Source organism: Pimephales promelas, chromosome 3 (assembly GCF_988280905.1).
Source record: "Pimephales promelas chromosome 3, fPimPro1.hap1.1, whole genome shotgun sequence".
Classification (NCBI taxonomy): Eukaryota; Metazoa; Chordata; class Actinopteri; order Cypriniformes; family Leuciscidae; genus Pimephales; species Pimephales promelas.
The window spans coordinates 16754145-16771248 of record NC_142771.1 but is presented as its reverse complement, the minus strand read 5'-3'; the positions used below and the strand labels follow the sequence as shown (position 1 = coordinate 16771248).

The 17104-nt window shown below is 38.3% G+C and overlaps 1 protein-coding gene across 3 annotated transcripts; it reads left to right on the top strand.

Annotated features, from left to right (window-relative positions):
- Positions 1 to 580: 580 nt before the first annotated feature.
- LOC120490010 (BEN domain-containing protein 6) lies at positions 581 to 10864 on the top strand. 3 transcript variants are annotated; one of them, XM_089128392.1, is made up of 9 exons: positions 581 to 1276; positions 4069 to 4951; positions 5889 to 6146; positions 6226 to 6315; positions 7146 to 7208; positions 7452 to 7557; positions 7865 to 8121; positions 10256 to 10442; positions 10613 to 10864. In XM_089128392.1, exons 3-9 carry the CDS (start codon positions 6054 to 6056, stop codon positions 10774 to 10776), a joined length of 960 nt encoding a protein of 319 aa, XP_088984518.1. In that variant the 5' UTR covers positions 581 to 1276; positions 4069 to 4951; positions 5889 to 6053; the 3' UTR covers positions 10777 to 10864. The 3 variants fall into 3 exon arrangements, with proteins under 3 accessions (XP_088984518.1, XP_039543251.1, XP_039543252.1); XM_039687317.2 differs by lacking the exons at positions 581 to 1276; positions 4069 to 4951 and having other exon boundaries at positions 5402 to 6146; XM_039687318.2 differs by lacking the exons at positions 581 to 1276; positions 4069 to 4951 and having other exon boundaries at positions 5406 to 6146; positions 7146 to 7205.
- Positions 10865 to 17104: the final 6240 nt, after the last annotated feature.

Below are 17104 nucleotides of genomic sequence, written 5' to 3'. Positions count from 1 at the left end.
GCTCGGACTTAACGGCGACCTGAGCCAGGATGACAGCGAAAAGGGTTGAGACCTTGCTGATGACATCACTCTAATCCCTCAAAGGCAGAAATGGCTGATGCTGAACAGAACGGTGTTCTGGGAGAAAGTTTGCTGGTTGCGCAGCTTCATGTCATCTTGAAACTCTCAGATTCATGTTAACAGATGACCGTAGGCCAGATCTGGATCGGCTGGTGGGGAAAAGGTCTTGTTTCTTGAATTAGACGTTAGGTCATGAGAATCAACATTTGACACGTTGGAGTTTACTTATTTATCAGCAGGTGTTTTTATACAAAGAAACTTAAATGTGGGATGCTACAACATATGCGATTATTTCGTTAATGGTTTACATGCTTAACGGGATGAGAATTCTGTCATCGTTTACATTTACTCACCATCATGTCGTTCCAAACCTGTAAGAGTTTCTTTCTTCTGTGGAGCACAAAATACGATATTTTGAAGAATGTTGGTTACCAAAGAGTTTCGGTTTCCATTGACTTCCACTGTAATTTTTGTCCATGCAATAGAAATCAATGGGAACTGAAAAGGTTTGGTTATTTGTCCATTTTTCAAAATATCTTCTTTTATGTTCCACAGAAGAAAGTAAGTCATTTTGAATGACATGAATGTTAGTAAATGATGACAGAAGTTTAAATTTTGGGTTCACAAAATAGTTTTTAATTTGTGTTTTTAGTTTTACCAATTAGTTTGTCATTTTACCATCATGTGAAAGTATAGGTTAGTGATTCTGTAATATATCTGATTTAGGATAAAGAAACTAATTATGAAGAAACTACTCTATGTGCCTTGCATGGGATTGAAATTGACTTGTAAATGCTGGGCTTGAATGCTTGTTTCTTTAAAGGTGAAGTGTATAATTTCTCAACAAAAAAAATACTATTTAGGCATCAAAATGTACAAAAATGTTCACATTTCACCTCAAAAAAGAGAGAGAGAAGTAACCCTTAACCTGTTTTCTCCATCAAAGGCTTGTAAGACCTCTGCCCAGCACTCCTTCACATTCAGTGCTGCCCTGGACACCGAATGGCCTGCATTGTTTTGCACTCATGTGTCAGTCTATGTTGTCTCTCTGCGACAGATCTTAAGGCAGCACTGTTGTCCTTCTAAATTAAGCTTCTCCATATGCATGAGCAGAAATGGGGGAGAGAGCGTTGGCAACGAAGTGCCATGGTGGGGAGTCTAAACAAGTGACAGACTGCTGAGCGGCCTCAAAACACGAGCTGTCCATCAGCGATAGGTGAGTATAAGAAACAACAAGCTTCTACATGCACATACATAGGGAAATGTTAAGAGAAACAGACATTATAGTATTATAGTAGCACTGTATGTGTAATCATTCGTATCATCCTTTTTTGCCTGGGTGTCTGGCCTACTTTTCTCTTCATTAAATCATTTTCGGGCGCTCCCAAGGGTTGATGGGAGTAGGGTCAGAGATCAACTCCAACGCCCCCATATGGTCAATTAAATCCCACTCAGTGCGCAGGCAGGGCCTCTTTCTTTATGGCACTATTTACTCTCTTATATTTTCATTATGTACATAGAAGGAGAAGGCAGGAGAGAAGAAAGGCTTTGTCTTTTACCTGCACAAGCAGGTATTATTCACATTTAGAATCATATAAATTTTAAAAATTGTAGTTCTGTTCCTGATTTCCACTTAAAGGAGTAGTTCACTTTTAAAAAAAAACTTTGCTGATAATTTACTCACCCCCATGTCATCCAAGATATCCATGTCATCCTTTCTTCAGTCGAAAAGAAATTAAGGTTTTTGATGGAAACATTCCTGGATATTTCTCCATATAATGGACTTCATTGGGAACCAAACGGTTCAAGGTCCAAAAGACCGTTTCAGTGCAAATTGTTCAAAGGGCTTTAATGGTCGCCTTGCTCTGTTCTGTGATGCACGTTCCTGACTCTCCTATTCAAATTTATATATATAAACTTTGGTTTTTTTTTTTTAAATGAGCGATCGTAACGCTTGATAAGACCCTTATTCATCGTCTTGAATCGTTTAAAGCCCTTTGAACAGTTTGCAGTTTGCACTGAAACTGTCTTTTCAACCCGATCTCACGACCAAGTCGTACGAATTCGACGAATGATTAAAAAGTGGCTAATTCGTAACAATTCATACGACCTCACTCGTACGAATTAATACGATTTTGCTAAATCGTACATATTTTATGTACGTGGGTTTAGACAAATCGTACGAATTAGTACGAGTGAGGTCGTACGAATTAGTACGAATTAGCCACTTTTTAATCATGCGTCGAATTCGTACGAATTGGTCGTGAGATAGTGTTGGTCTTTTGGACCTTGAACTGTTTGGTTCCCATTATATGGAGAAAAATCCTGGAATGTTTTCATCAAAAACCTTAATTTCTTTTCAACTGTAAGAATGACATGGATATCTTGGATGACATGGGGGTTAGTAAATTATTAGCAAAAGTTGTTTTTTTTTTAAAGTAAACTACTCCTTTAATTGTAGTTCATTGAAATAATATGGGATGCAAGTATGTGCGAATTTGAGTGCACTAAAAATCCTACTGATCCAAAACTTTCAACTAATAATGTTTTTAAAAGAAGTCTCTTCTGCTCACCAAGGCTGCATAAAAAAAAACAGTTATATTGTGAAATATTTTTAAAATTTAAAACAGCTGTTTTGTGAATATATAGTAAAATTTAATTTATTCCTGTGATGTTAAAGCTGAATTTCAGCATCATTACAGTCTACAGTGTCACATGATCCTTCAGAAATCATTCTAATATCAAGAAGCATTTCTATTTATGATCAATATTGAAAACAGTTATTTACATTTTTATTTCAGGATTCAGGAATAGAAAGTTCAAAAGAACAGCATTCATCTGAAATAGAAAACTTAACATTAAAACACTACCGTTCAAACGTTTGGGATCCGTAAGAATCTTTATTTCATTTCTTGGGGGGGAAATAAATAAAAGAAATCAATAGATTTATTTCTTCATTGATGATTTAAATTGATCAAAAGTTACAGAGAGAAAGACATTTATAATGTTACAAAATATTATATTTCAAAGAATTGCTGTTCTTTTGAACTTTCCATTAATCAAAGTATCCTGAAACAAAATTTACACAACTGTTTTCAACATTGATAATAATACTGAATTATTGAGCATCAAATCGTCATATTAGAATGATTTCTGAAGAATAACGTGACACTGAAGACTGGAGTAATGATGCTGAAAATACAGCTTTGATCACAGGAATAAATTGCATTTTAAAATATATTAAAATAGAAAACAGTTATTTTAAAACGTAATAATATTTAACAATATATATTCTTTTTTGTATTTTTTAATCAAATAAATGCAGCCTTGGTGAGATTTCTTTTAAAAACACTAGAAATCTTACCAATCCAAAAGTTTTGACTGGTAGTGTGTGTATATATAATTTTATTTTTATTTATTTTTTTTAAATACTTATTAAGCACACACACATTTTTTTGTGTTCATGGTTAAATGGTTTAACTAGCTTTGTCAGTGAATTAATGCAGGAAACTTTGACAAAATTATTTTATACAATGTCCTGTCAAAATTGGCATCAGGAAAATCATTTCGTTCCATTTATTTTAAATAGCTGATTCCCAACCCCATGTTGCAGTTTTTTACTGACTTTAGATCAGCTCCTTTTGTTCAAATTCTGATGCAGGATAAGTCTGACAGTCACAAGGCAAACTTCAAAGCTGCTTCAGACTAAATGGGGAATGGCAGCTCGCGACCCAGAAAAGCAGCTTCATGCTGTACGCGCAATTGATTTGTTAGGAGAGAGGTGAAAGGCCTTATGGTTAAAGTAAATAAAATAGTGCATATCAATATATCATCAATACTCCTCTGTATGCCGTTCCGGAGCCTCTCAAGAGGCCTAAATGTTGGAAGGAGATCAATAACTCTGTCTGAGCAAGAGATGGTGGCTCTGCTGTCACATCGGACTGTAATAACATCTGCTGTGATGTAAGATGTGCTTTAGTCACAGATCTTTATGTTTGGTCTCTGCAGATTATGAATGTCACGGTGGATCCGGCAGGATGAGTAAGTCATTTTGTTCATGTAAGTTAGAATGAACCTCTCAGGCGGTCTGAACTGAAATGACTGGCCACCAGGATCAATGTAGTGTGGATTTCATGCTTGTCTAATCACTGTTATAAGAGAAGGTGCCAGTCTCTTAGTGTCCATAGAGAAGTAATTCTGTAGTTGATGCCATTTGTGTCTCCTAACAGTGAGTCTTTGTATTTTAAATTAAATAAACAAGCTGATAAAGAAATAGCTATGCATTTAAAATGAGTCAAAACTTACATGGACCTCATTTACTCCTTGTATTAACATCTGCTTGGGGTAATCACAAGTGGACAGCACTAATTGCTGGTGGGGTCCAAAACACACTGAATTGTGAATCTAATGAAATCTTTTTAAAATGCATGTGACCAGACCACATTTGAAGTATAAGCACTAATTGAATGTACCTAGAAAGCAGCAAAGAGCCGCTTTATATATACTCGCCTGTCAATCACTCATAATTTAATACAGGTTAACTGATTATATGCATTTGAGAAGCATTTTACTAACAGGTATTGATATAATCTGTCTCGCCCACGCACTTGATTGTATCAAACGGGGCTTTGTATTAACTGAGCCATATTCACAAACCAGAAGCAAGACAGTACTGGTGCAGATGGCACTATATATTTGATTGACCTTTTGTAATCCACAGACTGCTTTAATGAGTTCCAGGATCCACTTTGTTCCAGCCCAGATCTGCTTTCCTCCTCTCATTCCTGGAGAGACCTCTGTTTTACAACCTCAGGTGCTTCTGGATACACTTAGTGCTCACTGTACGTCACCTGGGACTGCATGGGATCAACCCTTACCTGACCTCTCACTGGTATCTGTGCTCACACAGACAAAGAAAGAAAGAAAAAGAGAATATTGGAAAGTGGCTAAAGTCTCTATAATGTGGAATACATTTCAATTCTTTAGACTTGGATAGATTTAGATACACATTTTGGTTTAAGACAGGTGCATTTATATGTCTTGTTAGGCTTGTAAATATTTTAATAATCAATATATTATTTTTTACACAGCATACAACATATTAAATCTCCTTATCCATTTAATGTTTCCATTTATTTGTATGGATTTAACATTTTCTTAAAATAATTTGATTATAATAGTTTAGCTTGACAAATATAATAAATGCTAAAAATAGCCTATAATAATAATAATTAAAAAAATAAGTATAGGCCTTACTTTTTGTTATGTTTTGGACAATAAAGTGTATTTAGTTAAAATGCTTTTTACTTTTTGTTTTTGACATTTATTATATTTTTAATGTTGATGTCTATGACAGTGATTATGATGATTTAAACTATTAGAGTTTAGCTAATTCATACCATGTACATTTTGTTCGATAATAGTTAATAACATAGGCTATTTAATAGGTGTTAACACAAAAACATGGGATCTGTTATGTTTTAAAAATGTCATGGATACCTTGAAGTGTACTGTATTTTGTGGAATGTGCAGTAAATCAAAGCTGCTATTGCTAAACAACAAGAAAACTACAATAGCAAGAGGTTATTATGATGATCATTACAAGTGGCTATATTAAATGAATACTAAAATAAATCACATGAAGGCTGTAGAATAAATAGCAGTTATGAACTTTACATTTTTTTTTAAATGCCTGATGTTACTTAGCCTGTAGACAACTATATGATGCTTTTTAAATCATACATTCAAGACATGTTTGCCACTGTCAAACTTTTAGAGTGTTTTATTATTATTTTATTTATTTATTACACATTTTACTCTTATTTAAGTGTTTCAAGACGCACTCGTGATGTTGACACGCCAGAGTGTCTACTTTAATGGAAATGCCACGAGCGTGAAAGTCATCAGGCTGTCACGGATCTGCGCGTGGCCATGACCGGCATGATAAAGAACCGGACGCTTTTTCAGCGAGGAAAACGGCTAATGGGCGAAAGATGAGGAGAAAAACAATAGCGAAGCGCATCCTGTACAATGGATACGAAGAGACACCCGAAGACACCGGTGCGAGGGCGAACCACGTCTTCAGTGTATGCAAACATCATCCTTTTGTTGCGTAAGTGTCCTTGTTTTGCAGACCCTTGATATAATGATGTGACTGTCTTTCAGCAAGAACCGGCGAAGAGGAGAAAATGGAGAGGACTAAATGGAGAGGATATCTCATCTTGTAATGCTGACTATATTAAGTTCAAAACAAAGGTCTGTTACTTTTTATTGGTGACTTATTATAATCAGTTGTGTTTTTTTGTTGATAAGGATTGCTAAGTAGACTATAACTGTTGCAGTGGCCATTCTTACCATTTATAATAACTTATATAATTGTAATTAGATATTATACATTATTACACTTACATGAAATTTTAAAATGATTTACTGTATCTAAGGGAGGTTTTAAATTATTTATGCGTTTATTTCATTATTGACTTGCTTATCTGCAGTTTAATGAGGGTTAATAGGATCACTTAGGCTACAGTAAATATGAAGACACTAGAGGCTTAATTTAGATTTCCACAGATTGTCACACTGGCAGAACCCTCTGGAGGACCTTTAGGCACCATTTCAAAAAAGGAAATCAGTTCTCTGAGGAACTTACATGATGAAACCTGCAAAAACTTCAAAGACTGTTCCATGAAATCCCATCATCATGATTCCTCATTAAACTGCAGATAAGCAAGTCAATAATTAAATAAACACATAATTTAAAAGCTCCCTTACACGTGGAAGATACAGTAAATCATTTTAATATTTCATGTATTATTTTATAATATACAAAACAAATCTTATAAGGTATTAGAAATGGTAAAAATGGCCATTATGAGGGAAACGTTTTAAGGCACTTTAAAGAATTACAGTTAGTAACAGGAGTACAGGATATCTGAGGCATCTTAAAATCGAGGATCTTCAGAGGGTTTTGTCAAAGTGATGAACCTCAAATATCTTTTTATTTTTAAATTGTTAGCAAACATCCTTTTTTTAAAGATACAAACCACACCAGAACCACTGTATTATTTCTGATTGCTCTCGAACAGGCCTTTGAGGTTGACAAACCCCTTGGAGATGCAACAAGGAATGCAGATTTCACTATGGAGGTAGTAACTGTATCAAAAATCTAATATTTCCTCACTGCATGAATTAAAGCTTCTTACTTTTAAACATCTAAGTGCTTTTTGGAGGTTTAGAGCCAAAAAAGTGAATTGCGCACTTCCACTCTTTTGGCTCCTAACACTTGCTTTAAACAGTCAAATGCAAAAACAGCATTTTTGGTCTATTGTTTATAGTTTGAACCCATGTGTCCATGTCACTATTAAAACGGGATGTGTATAATCTCCTCTCAGGTGCTTGGAAGCCTCCAGTCATGTTCAAGGGCGGAGCTTATCGCAATGGTGCTCAGTATGCAGAGGGAGATGGACGGCCTTCGAGAGCAAATCAGGAGCCTAACAGGTAAAGTGGTGGACTTCTGAAATGAGGAGGCAAAGTGCCCATGCTGGGTTTGTTTTTGGTTTTTTAGTGTGATGCATTTGCATTGGCAGGGAAAGATGTGCACCGAGCTGAAATCTTGCTAACAACTGACTCATTCACAGCCCATTTCATGTTTCAAGATCATTTCAGTTTGAGGAAAAGTTCAGCAAGTTCATGGGGAAACTTCATGTCGAGGAAAGATTTAGTATTACTGTGGTGTGCCATGTTACACAAGATGTTACCATTTGTGAGACGATTTCAGACTAAATTCATACTTTTTCTTTTACAGCTTGTGGGAAGTTAGCTCAGACACTTGAAGAGTTGATCGAGAGGAGTGATAGATGGCTGTGCGGAAGCCACGAAGCTGCAACTCCCAGCATTCCAAGGGAGGCCGAGAGAAGCAGGCCACCCAGTCACATTTCTCCTCCAACAGTGCTTAGTGGAAGAACAGATGCATGTGCAAGTTCAGAGCAGCAGGGGTGTGGTCAGTATGAGATCACACAAACAATGCAAACGCAAAGGAATGGAACGCTTCTGGAACATGAAGTAAGAGTTACATTTTATATATAATCAGTTTCAGAACTTGTCCAGAACATCAGAGAATCTTCATAGAATCCCATGTGTTTTATTGTTTTGAAACAAAAAGTGTTATCCTCAGTTGCTTTTTTCTTTTACTTTTTCATTGTAGGGCTTTAATTTAATAATAGATTAATCTGCTGGTTTATTTCTTTACGGTAAGGTTCTTTAAGGTTACGGTATTAAATGTTTAGAAAATTGATAGTTCAACGATGTTTATTTAGTGGGAAACATTAATAAACATTTTTTTAATAGAAGATCTTCACATAATCCCATGTCTTCAATTGTTTTTAAAAAAAGTTTTTAGCTTCAGTCATTTTTTTTTTGCTGCTGTTTCATTGTTCACAATTAATGACTATATTAAAGGGATACTTCAGGATTTAGCATTAGCTTTGTAGCAGTATAAAACCAGTAGTATTTTCGAATTACCATATTTTCCTCCCTCATATCCCCCTGAAACGAGATATTTATGTATTTTTTTTATCTGGAAAAAAAATTCTCAGATGACGCAAAAATCATCATTTTGCATCATCGGAGGATTGAGACTAGAGGCTAAAGACTACAGTCAGTAGTAGGGGCATATCCGCATGTTCCCAGCCCGCCCATAGAGGGTGGGATCTCACTCACAGAATGAACACATAGTGCATGGACACCTTCTGTTAATCTAACTGAATTCATTCTGATTGGTGAATCTGAATGTAGTGTTTACATGAACACTAAACAAGTGATCGGTTGATGTGCGTTTTAACATTGCTAAGAACATTTCTGCTGCTCTGGGAGAGATATGAGACCAGCGCGTCTCACGGATGTCGCTCATCGGTAATCACGCTACCGGCCTCACGTCATTCTCCCGCGGCCCCCAGTCTCATCCTGCTCACCACAGTAAACATAACGAATGGCGAATTTAGAATGCAAAAGCCTAATCCTGGACATTTTGGGCGATCACAAAATCCCGGGGCAGACTCATCACAGAGACTCACTAGTATCCTAGACTTGTTGTTTAACCGCTCTCTTACCGGTGGGCGTGGCTTGGGAGCAGTGTTGCCAGATTAGGAATGTCCAAGTGTCATAGCAGAAGCTCAAAATTATCGTAATTAGAAAAAAAATATCGTACATGAGTCAAACATACGGAATACAGCGTGTTGACCACGGACTTTTTGACACGACATGAAAATGACGTTGCTACATTTGTGGCTAAAACATCGACCTTAGTTTGGAAAATACTGACCCAAGCGCCGCGGAAGGAACGTTAACTTTTTATTATTTTTATTTTTTACTTTTCTTCTTGCAAAACATACAGAGATGACATGTGATAAACAACTTTGTATACAATATACAAAAAGAATATTAACTTGTGCTCATGAGAGTTATTCTCCACAGTAATTGGTGGATGGAAGACCCGCGTATCACCCCGTTCACGTTCTTCTCACGGTAGATGTAGAATCAACAGCTAGATCAATGAGTATAAAAGATTACAACGACCACACAGTGTCACACAATGCAGGTAGCTCTAGCCGTTCGCCAGTAAGGTAAACGTTTTTATGGTAACAGCGAGTTGGACGAATCAGCAGACGTTGCTACTACGCTTAGGATTGTGGGTAGTGTAGTTTTTTTTTCCATAAGATCGTGGATAAAGCATGTTTTTCTTAAAACCAGGTTGATTTCATATGAACTTATAGCTTCAGCAGGACCTTCGTTTCACAACCTCATAGCTCGTGGTCAGTCTATCTCGGATGGTTTAGACATTAGGGCTGATAATCGAAATCCTTATCGAGAAATACTGTTGACCCGAAGTTCATCCCCACTCCACGTTCCGGAAGGAGGAAGTGTGACATAGGCCTATATTTGATTAAGTTGCCTGCACAACCTTTGTGAAAGTCTAACAATGGCAAAAATATAATCACTGCATTAGACAGTGGAAATACTTCAATTATAAAATCAGTATCATGACATTAAATGTGTTTTTTAGGTCATTGAAATGCATTTTTTCATGCAAACATCTGACTAATTGATAATGAAATGTACTTCAGATTATCAGTTTGAGTTGCAGCCCTCATTCATTGGTTGGTGACTGCATATTTTGCAACTTTTTTTGTTCCTCAAGGTTATCAGTGCTGATCTTCTGGAGCGCTGCAACACAGGAACCACGGCTCAGAAACTCACCAATGACCTGCTGCGAGGCCTGTACGACAGAGACTGTCTGGCTTCTCACTCAATCTCAGGCATCGTTAACAGCAAGCGAGGGATGCCTAAGCCAGCTCTTCCGGCACATGAGATCCAGGCCATTCTGAGTACGTATAAGGGACAGTTTGTAACAAGTACTGAACTGTGGGCGTCCTTTAGTTAGTTTGAGAATTCATTCAGTTCCATTTCATTAACTGCAATCAGGCCATTGTGAAGTTTTTGATTAATTGTGGTCTCAAGTTTGCAGCTTTGATTACCAGTGAAACATTCTCCACAGGGACAGTGCAGCGGTTCTTCCCCGGAAAGACAGATTCAGAAATAAAGGGCTACGTTCGACAGAAGCTGCAGAATGAGGCCAAGAGACTTCGGAAAAGGCCACACCCTGCTGAGGATCCATTGGTGGGCTCTTTTAAGGAGGCAGGAGCAATGTTCGAGTATTGAGTGTTGACTTCCTTTGGACATCCCCAATACATTTTAAATTGGAATCTAACGACTCAAAATTCTGTTAATAAACTTCTATCATCATTTACTCAGTTTTCCTTTATTGCAGTTCCAAATCAGTGTGCGTACAGGTTTCGTATGACATGAGGGTGAGTAAATTATGACAGAATTTCAATTTTTTGACTAAGGGTGCACAGTTAATCAAAATAAAACCAAAAGCACTAAATGGCTTGGTTATCAAATCTCAAAGACTGCTATTTAATGACATAAATATTTGTGCTGTGTTTCAAAGTGAAGCGCAGCACTGTATTCATTTACACGGGAGCACCTCGTGATCTGGTGTTTTCAGTGTCTCTGAATTTCTCAAAATCATGCACCCCTATTGCTGAGTGAACTATCCCTTTAAGATCGTAATTTGCAAGCTGTAGAGTACATGACAAACTATGTGTGTATGATCTTTATCATGTTGATTACACAAAACTATGACTTTGTATCGAGTTGAAATTGCAAAATGAACCCTGGAGTCACAGTTAGAAGTAGATTGAAAAGAGTATCTTCAGCGAACCTCCAGCATCACTGCCAGACATTATCACACACTGTTTGTCGTGCGCTAAAACTTCGAACGACGTAGACTGAGCTGTGAACACAGCGGCAGATGGTTAAGCATCGCTCTCCTGTAAAATTACATGGTTGTCACTTGGTAGGGGGGTTACATCGTGATTGATGTAGTTCAGACTTGTGGTATTTTAGTTGATCACATGTTGAAAGTGTGCCCTGGCGTGTAATGTGAATATATTTTTCTGTGTGTGTAATGTGAAATACACTCGTGCCTCCTATAGCATATTGGACTCCTTACTGTGGCCTTATCAGTCAGAAAACACAGCAGTACAGTTCTCATTTCGAAAGCACTGTGATTATATCCATTAAAAAAAAACAACTGGTCTGTCTTGAATGTGTGGCGTCTTTTTTTTTTGTGTCTTGATTGCAGATTCTGTTCGCGGAAGCTTATTGAATCGGCTGCTTGTAAACGTACACGTTTATTTTTACCTTTCCAGACAGAAGCACGCAGGCTCCTGAAGGCCAACGGCTGTGTGAGTAAATTAACCCCGCACTCACCAGCTGTATCACCGCACACACCCCTTTCAGGGGGGAAAAAAACACATCACCGAACACATGGCACAAAGGATGGCGTGGGAACTGCATATGGTACATAATCAATAGGCCTTATCATGCACACACAACCTGAACTGCAGACACACCAACATTGGGCTAGACCATTATCAGTGATACATGACCCTAATCCATTTAGGTGTCAATGATACAACAGATTGAGGTTCGGTAAAACAGCGGTGTGGCACTGGGGACGATATCTTCACTGATCCAGCCATCTTACAGACCTTGCCTGTATTTCCACTCACTAGATGCTAACAGCAAATCAATGGGCTTCTTTTGTTTCTGCAGGATCAGACATCCTCATTGTGTTGTTGTGTTATCGGCGCCATGTTGTGTGTGTGTGCGTAAATCGCTTTGAATATGCCACCAGGATAGAGGCCTCTCCCAGAATGTTTTCTTTTTTCTAATGTGAGGATGTAAACGTTGCGAGGAAGCGAATATTTCAAACGGCGTTACAGCGCGGCCATTTGATCTCTTGAAGGCTCCAGTTGATTTACGAATAAGAAAAGTGCTTCAGCTGTATTCGCCAATATTTTCACTGCACAGTCAAAGAAAACTTCAAAGTTGAAGGTTGGGGCGTTAAACAGTCCTCCGGGCTCGCATCCTTCTCTGAAGGGGCCAACACAAACACGCCTCGGCCCTCCGTGGGGCCCTCGCTGAACCTGGGCAAAAGCAGCAGGGAGGACAACCGAAATTAAACGTTTGCAGAACGCAGGAGAAACGCCTCCTCCTGTAGACCCATGCGTTTCCCGCTGAGCTGTAATATGTCATCTGGGCAGCAACTTCGGTGGAGGACATATCCCACAATGCCCTGCAAGGCAGGGTGCCGCGGTACCCGTTGCGGCTCACTAACATGCCTCCACGTGCCATCTTAACTTTTCATTTGTCTTCTACCTGTCAAGCGGAGGAAAAAAATGTTTGGAGGAAATGATCCTCCCCAACGGTTAACATTGCACTTTTATTCAACAATCCACAAGCATCTTAGATGAGCACAAAAAGTCTACTTCAATCGTCTTAATCACAATCATAACATATATGGTACGTTTCAGGGACTATAGACTCATAGGATTACATGAGCATTTTCTTGTGTGTGTGTGTGTGTGTGTGTACTATAACTGCTGTTTAAAGCTTTGTTTATATTTGTTTTGCTTTGGCTTGGTTTTGTTGGACCAAATTTTTTGTTTATTTTCTATTCCTATTGGGTTTGTCTAGATCTTTTGGATGTATGATATAAGGCTAAACCACTGTTTTTTGTTTGTTTGTCTTGTTGCTTCTCTTTGCTTTGATTTTTGTCTTAACCTTTTGTAAAATATAAGTTCAAACCGACATTTTTTCAAGCCCTCACTGAAGGTTTTTTTTTTGTATGTATAATTGCTATATATAATTGCCAATCCTTTTTTGGTCTGTTTTTGACATTTTATCTATAAAGCTCTATATTGTATCTATAAAGCTTAGTTTTGATCTTGCATTTGTGCAATACAAGATCAAACAGTCATGCTTGCGTTTTGTTTTGACCTTAAGTCCACATATAAGTCCAAACAGCAGTTTGGTTTTGTTTTGCATTGCTATACTTTTTTGTTTTGTTTGGATGTTTTGTGTGCATAATTAATGTCTGAAGAGCATTTTATCTTTCTTTTGTGTAATGCAAGATCAAACGGTGCTGTGTTTTGACTTGATCTTTTTTGTTTAATGTAAGACCAAGCAGCTGTTTTGTTGCTTTGCTATACTTTTTGTTTGGTTGTTGCATGTGTAAAAATACAAACCCAGCTGTGTTACATTGTGTTGTTTTTTTGTGACGCATTCTTCAATAAACCTCAGTACTCTTTTAATTAGAGGTCTTTGAGTCATCTTGGGATTCTTGTTGTTCTGTCTGTCGTGGCGGTAGGATAGGGAAAGACCAGCTGTCATGTTTCCAAATCAACAAAGGCTGTTTTTATACGCATTCTCTTGGGCTGAGTGGGATTTTCCACCAGCGAGACTCGGAGAAATCCTTCCTTAAAGACGCAACGATCTGAGCACAGTTGACATTCATAGTCATGCGTGTAGGAAGAACGTGTTTTTGAGGCTGTTTCTTTCTCTGCATGTTCTCCCGCTGAGAAGTGCATGTTCAATTAAAGCACAGGGGGTGACCATTGGTCCAAACCAAACAGAACACGCATACGGCAGCGGCTCAGGATGGTCAGTTGTCAGGGCAACACGGCCCCTGGAGAGGGACCAGGGTGAGGCAAACACCTGCCCTACTCTGATCTGTGGGGAATTACTCTGACTGAGAGCAGATGAGCATCCTTAAAACCGAGAGAGCGAGCGTGAACGAGCGAGGAGGAGGAGGAAAAGCCGGGCGAAAATGCGAGCATCTGTCCAATGAGAAGAGTGGAATTTATTTATTATCAGGAGGAAGAGGTGGTTCCATGGGGTGGTTTGATTAATGTCCAACCCTCCATCTTGTCAGTCCGTTTTTGTCTGCTGAAAGGAAAACAAAGCACGGGGGGTTGAGAGAGCGAGAGAGAGAGAGAGAGAGAGAGGAGAGGGGTGGTGGAGGGGTGTTCGGTTAATGGCTGCCACTGAGGTTTCTTTTCATGTCGCTTGGGCCCGTCAGCTTTGATTGATGGCTCAGACAATGATTGGACAGACCCTTAGCTCCTGCTCACCAACCATGGGCATGATGGGAAAAGGGAGAGAAAATGGGAGCGCAAGAAGGAGAGAGAGAGATCTCGTCCAATGAGAGGGCAGAAAAGCACCAATGCAGCCAATCAGAGGAATGGAGAAAATAGAGCAAGAAACCAAGCGGCTGAGAAAGAGAGAGAGAAAGCGAGAGAAAGGAACAGAGGAAGAGAAAATAGAGACAGACAGAATGAATAAAAGAGGTGGAGATTTAGATGAAGCCTGTCTGATCTCACTCGATTATATATGTGGATATAACAGTCTGTATGTGTAACCACTCCATCCAAACCTGTTCTCTCTCTCTCTCTCTCTCTCTCTCTCTCTCTCTCTCTCTCTCTCTCTCTCTCTCTCTCTCTCTCTCTGTGGTTTTCTGTTGGCTTCTCAAACCGCATTTTTGTTTGCAAACAACCTCGTGGCTGTAAGAATCCGTTAGTAATGAAAGCAGTGTCTCGGTCTATCTGACAGACTGTCTAGCGATCAGAGACTAGTGGTCTGTTAATGCGTTCGCATGGGGTCAGCACGCTAAGTGTACCTCAGTGTTTTGTGTCATCTGGAAGTATAAGAACAATAGCCCAAAAACCTAAAATAGCTTTTAGTGGTAATCACAGTTTGGACCTGCTCAGGGCTAAAAGTTGACGTTTTGAGGCACACCGAAATAGACAGAAACGGGAAGCAGTTTTCTTTCGGGACAACCTCAAATTCAAGAGCTGTCTGTCATCATTTCCCAAGGCCGAAAGAACTAGTGAAGCATGATTCTGTCAGCAAAAAAAAACCCCTTTGAGAATTTTTGACAGAATAAAAGTTTGTCTTTTTGAAGAGCATGTTATTCATACCAGGCCACGATTATTTTGAGTTGCTATATATTTTCAAAATATACTTTTTATTATTTGTTAATTTTATTATTATTATTATTATTTTAGCTTATTATATTATATTTGGTAATACTTAAGTTTAGGGTCCAGTTCTTACTACGAACTGAACAACAACCTTACTAACTATTAATAAGCCGTAATTAAGAGTTTATAGAGGCAAAAGTCATAGTTAATATAGTTATTAGTGAGAATTAGACCCTAATCTAAAGTGTGACCTTATTTATGTTTTGTTATATTAAACATTTTGTGCAGCTCTTTATTTATTCAAACTTGATGTATGATATGTCCATCCTGTTCTAGTATCACTTTAGGTGAGAGAGAAACTGTTGCTGTCACTATTTCTGCCACAGAATGTATATGCACTGCATATTTTATCCATGGAACAGAATTTGATAGCACTGTATCCCACAATAAAATACTGTTTAATAATACAATAATTTTGTGAGCAATGAACCGTAAGTTATATATTTAATATATTTAAAGTTTTAAATAAACGTTTTTACAAAATTGGACTACAAACATGATCTGTTTTATATGTATACGACAAATATAATCAGAAGTAATCATGTATAGATCGAGGTCATGTGACAACATTGAAATATAGAGCATGGTGTTAGCAACACCAAGGTCATGGGTTCGATTTCCAGGGAATGCATGAACTAATAAATTGTTTGCCTTGAATCCAATGTAAGATGCTTTGGATAAAAACATCTGCCAAATTACAAAAATGTAAATGTAGACAGTACTGCAGTATTGTACCAACCAGTCAGAAACAGTTTGGGGGGAAAAAACCTGTATGGTGCAAATAATAGAAATGGTGTATTTTTGTGTAAAACAGAATGGAGATACCTGGCTCTGGTTGGAGTGGGTATTATTAGGTTTGGGAAGAGGAACATATGTAGTGGAGCCGCAGGGGCCTGGGGGGACGCTTGATCCCGTGGCGCCGCTTCTCTCTTCTGCCCCCAAATGGAAGCACAAATTGAGTTGGTAGGGCTGAGTAAATTGAATTTACCGTGGGAGCCCCCCACCATTACCAGCCCCACACTGAGTTTAGGGTCATCTGTTTTAGTTGGCAAATTGATTTTTACATTTTGGCCCTTGTCCTCTGCCATCCTGTCCTGCTCTTCCTCTGTCTCTCTTTCCCACTCGTTCTCCTTCTAGCTGATGTTTATAGTCATGTATGATGGTAATAGTGGAACATAGTGGTTTGCATCAGTCATGTAGCGTGTGTTTGGTCAGTTCATGTGATTTTTGTACTGGAAACACGAGTGCATGACTCGGTTTATGTATCTTGGACGTATCATTTGTCGATGTTCTGTTCATAAATTAGTCTGCAAATGATTCACAGATGTAAGGATCCATGTTTGTAAAGCTTGTCTAATCATCTGTATTGTGAACGAAAGTGTCCCCAACCTTTATGAGGTTATGGCGTATGACTTTGTGTGTGTGTGTGTGTGTGTTCGCCACTTTAGAGCAGTAGAAGTTGTGCTCTTCAGTCTCTGTGATGATAGCAGCATTGTAGCAATTAATTAAACAAAATTAATTACCCTCCTTATCATCCGGGTACACATTCACGCAAAGCACTCTCTCCATCTTTCTTGAACACACACACACTTATATAC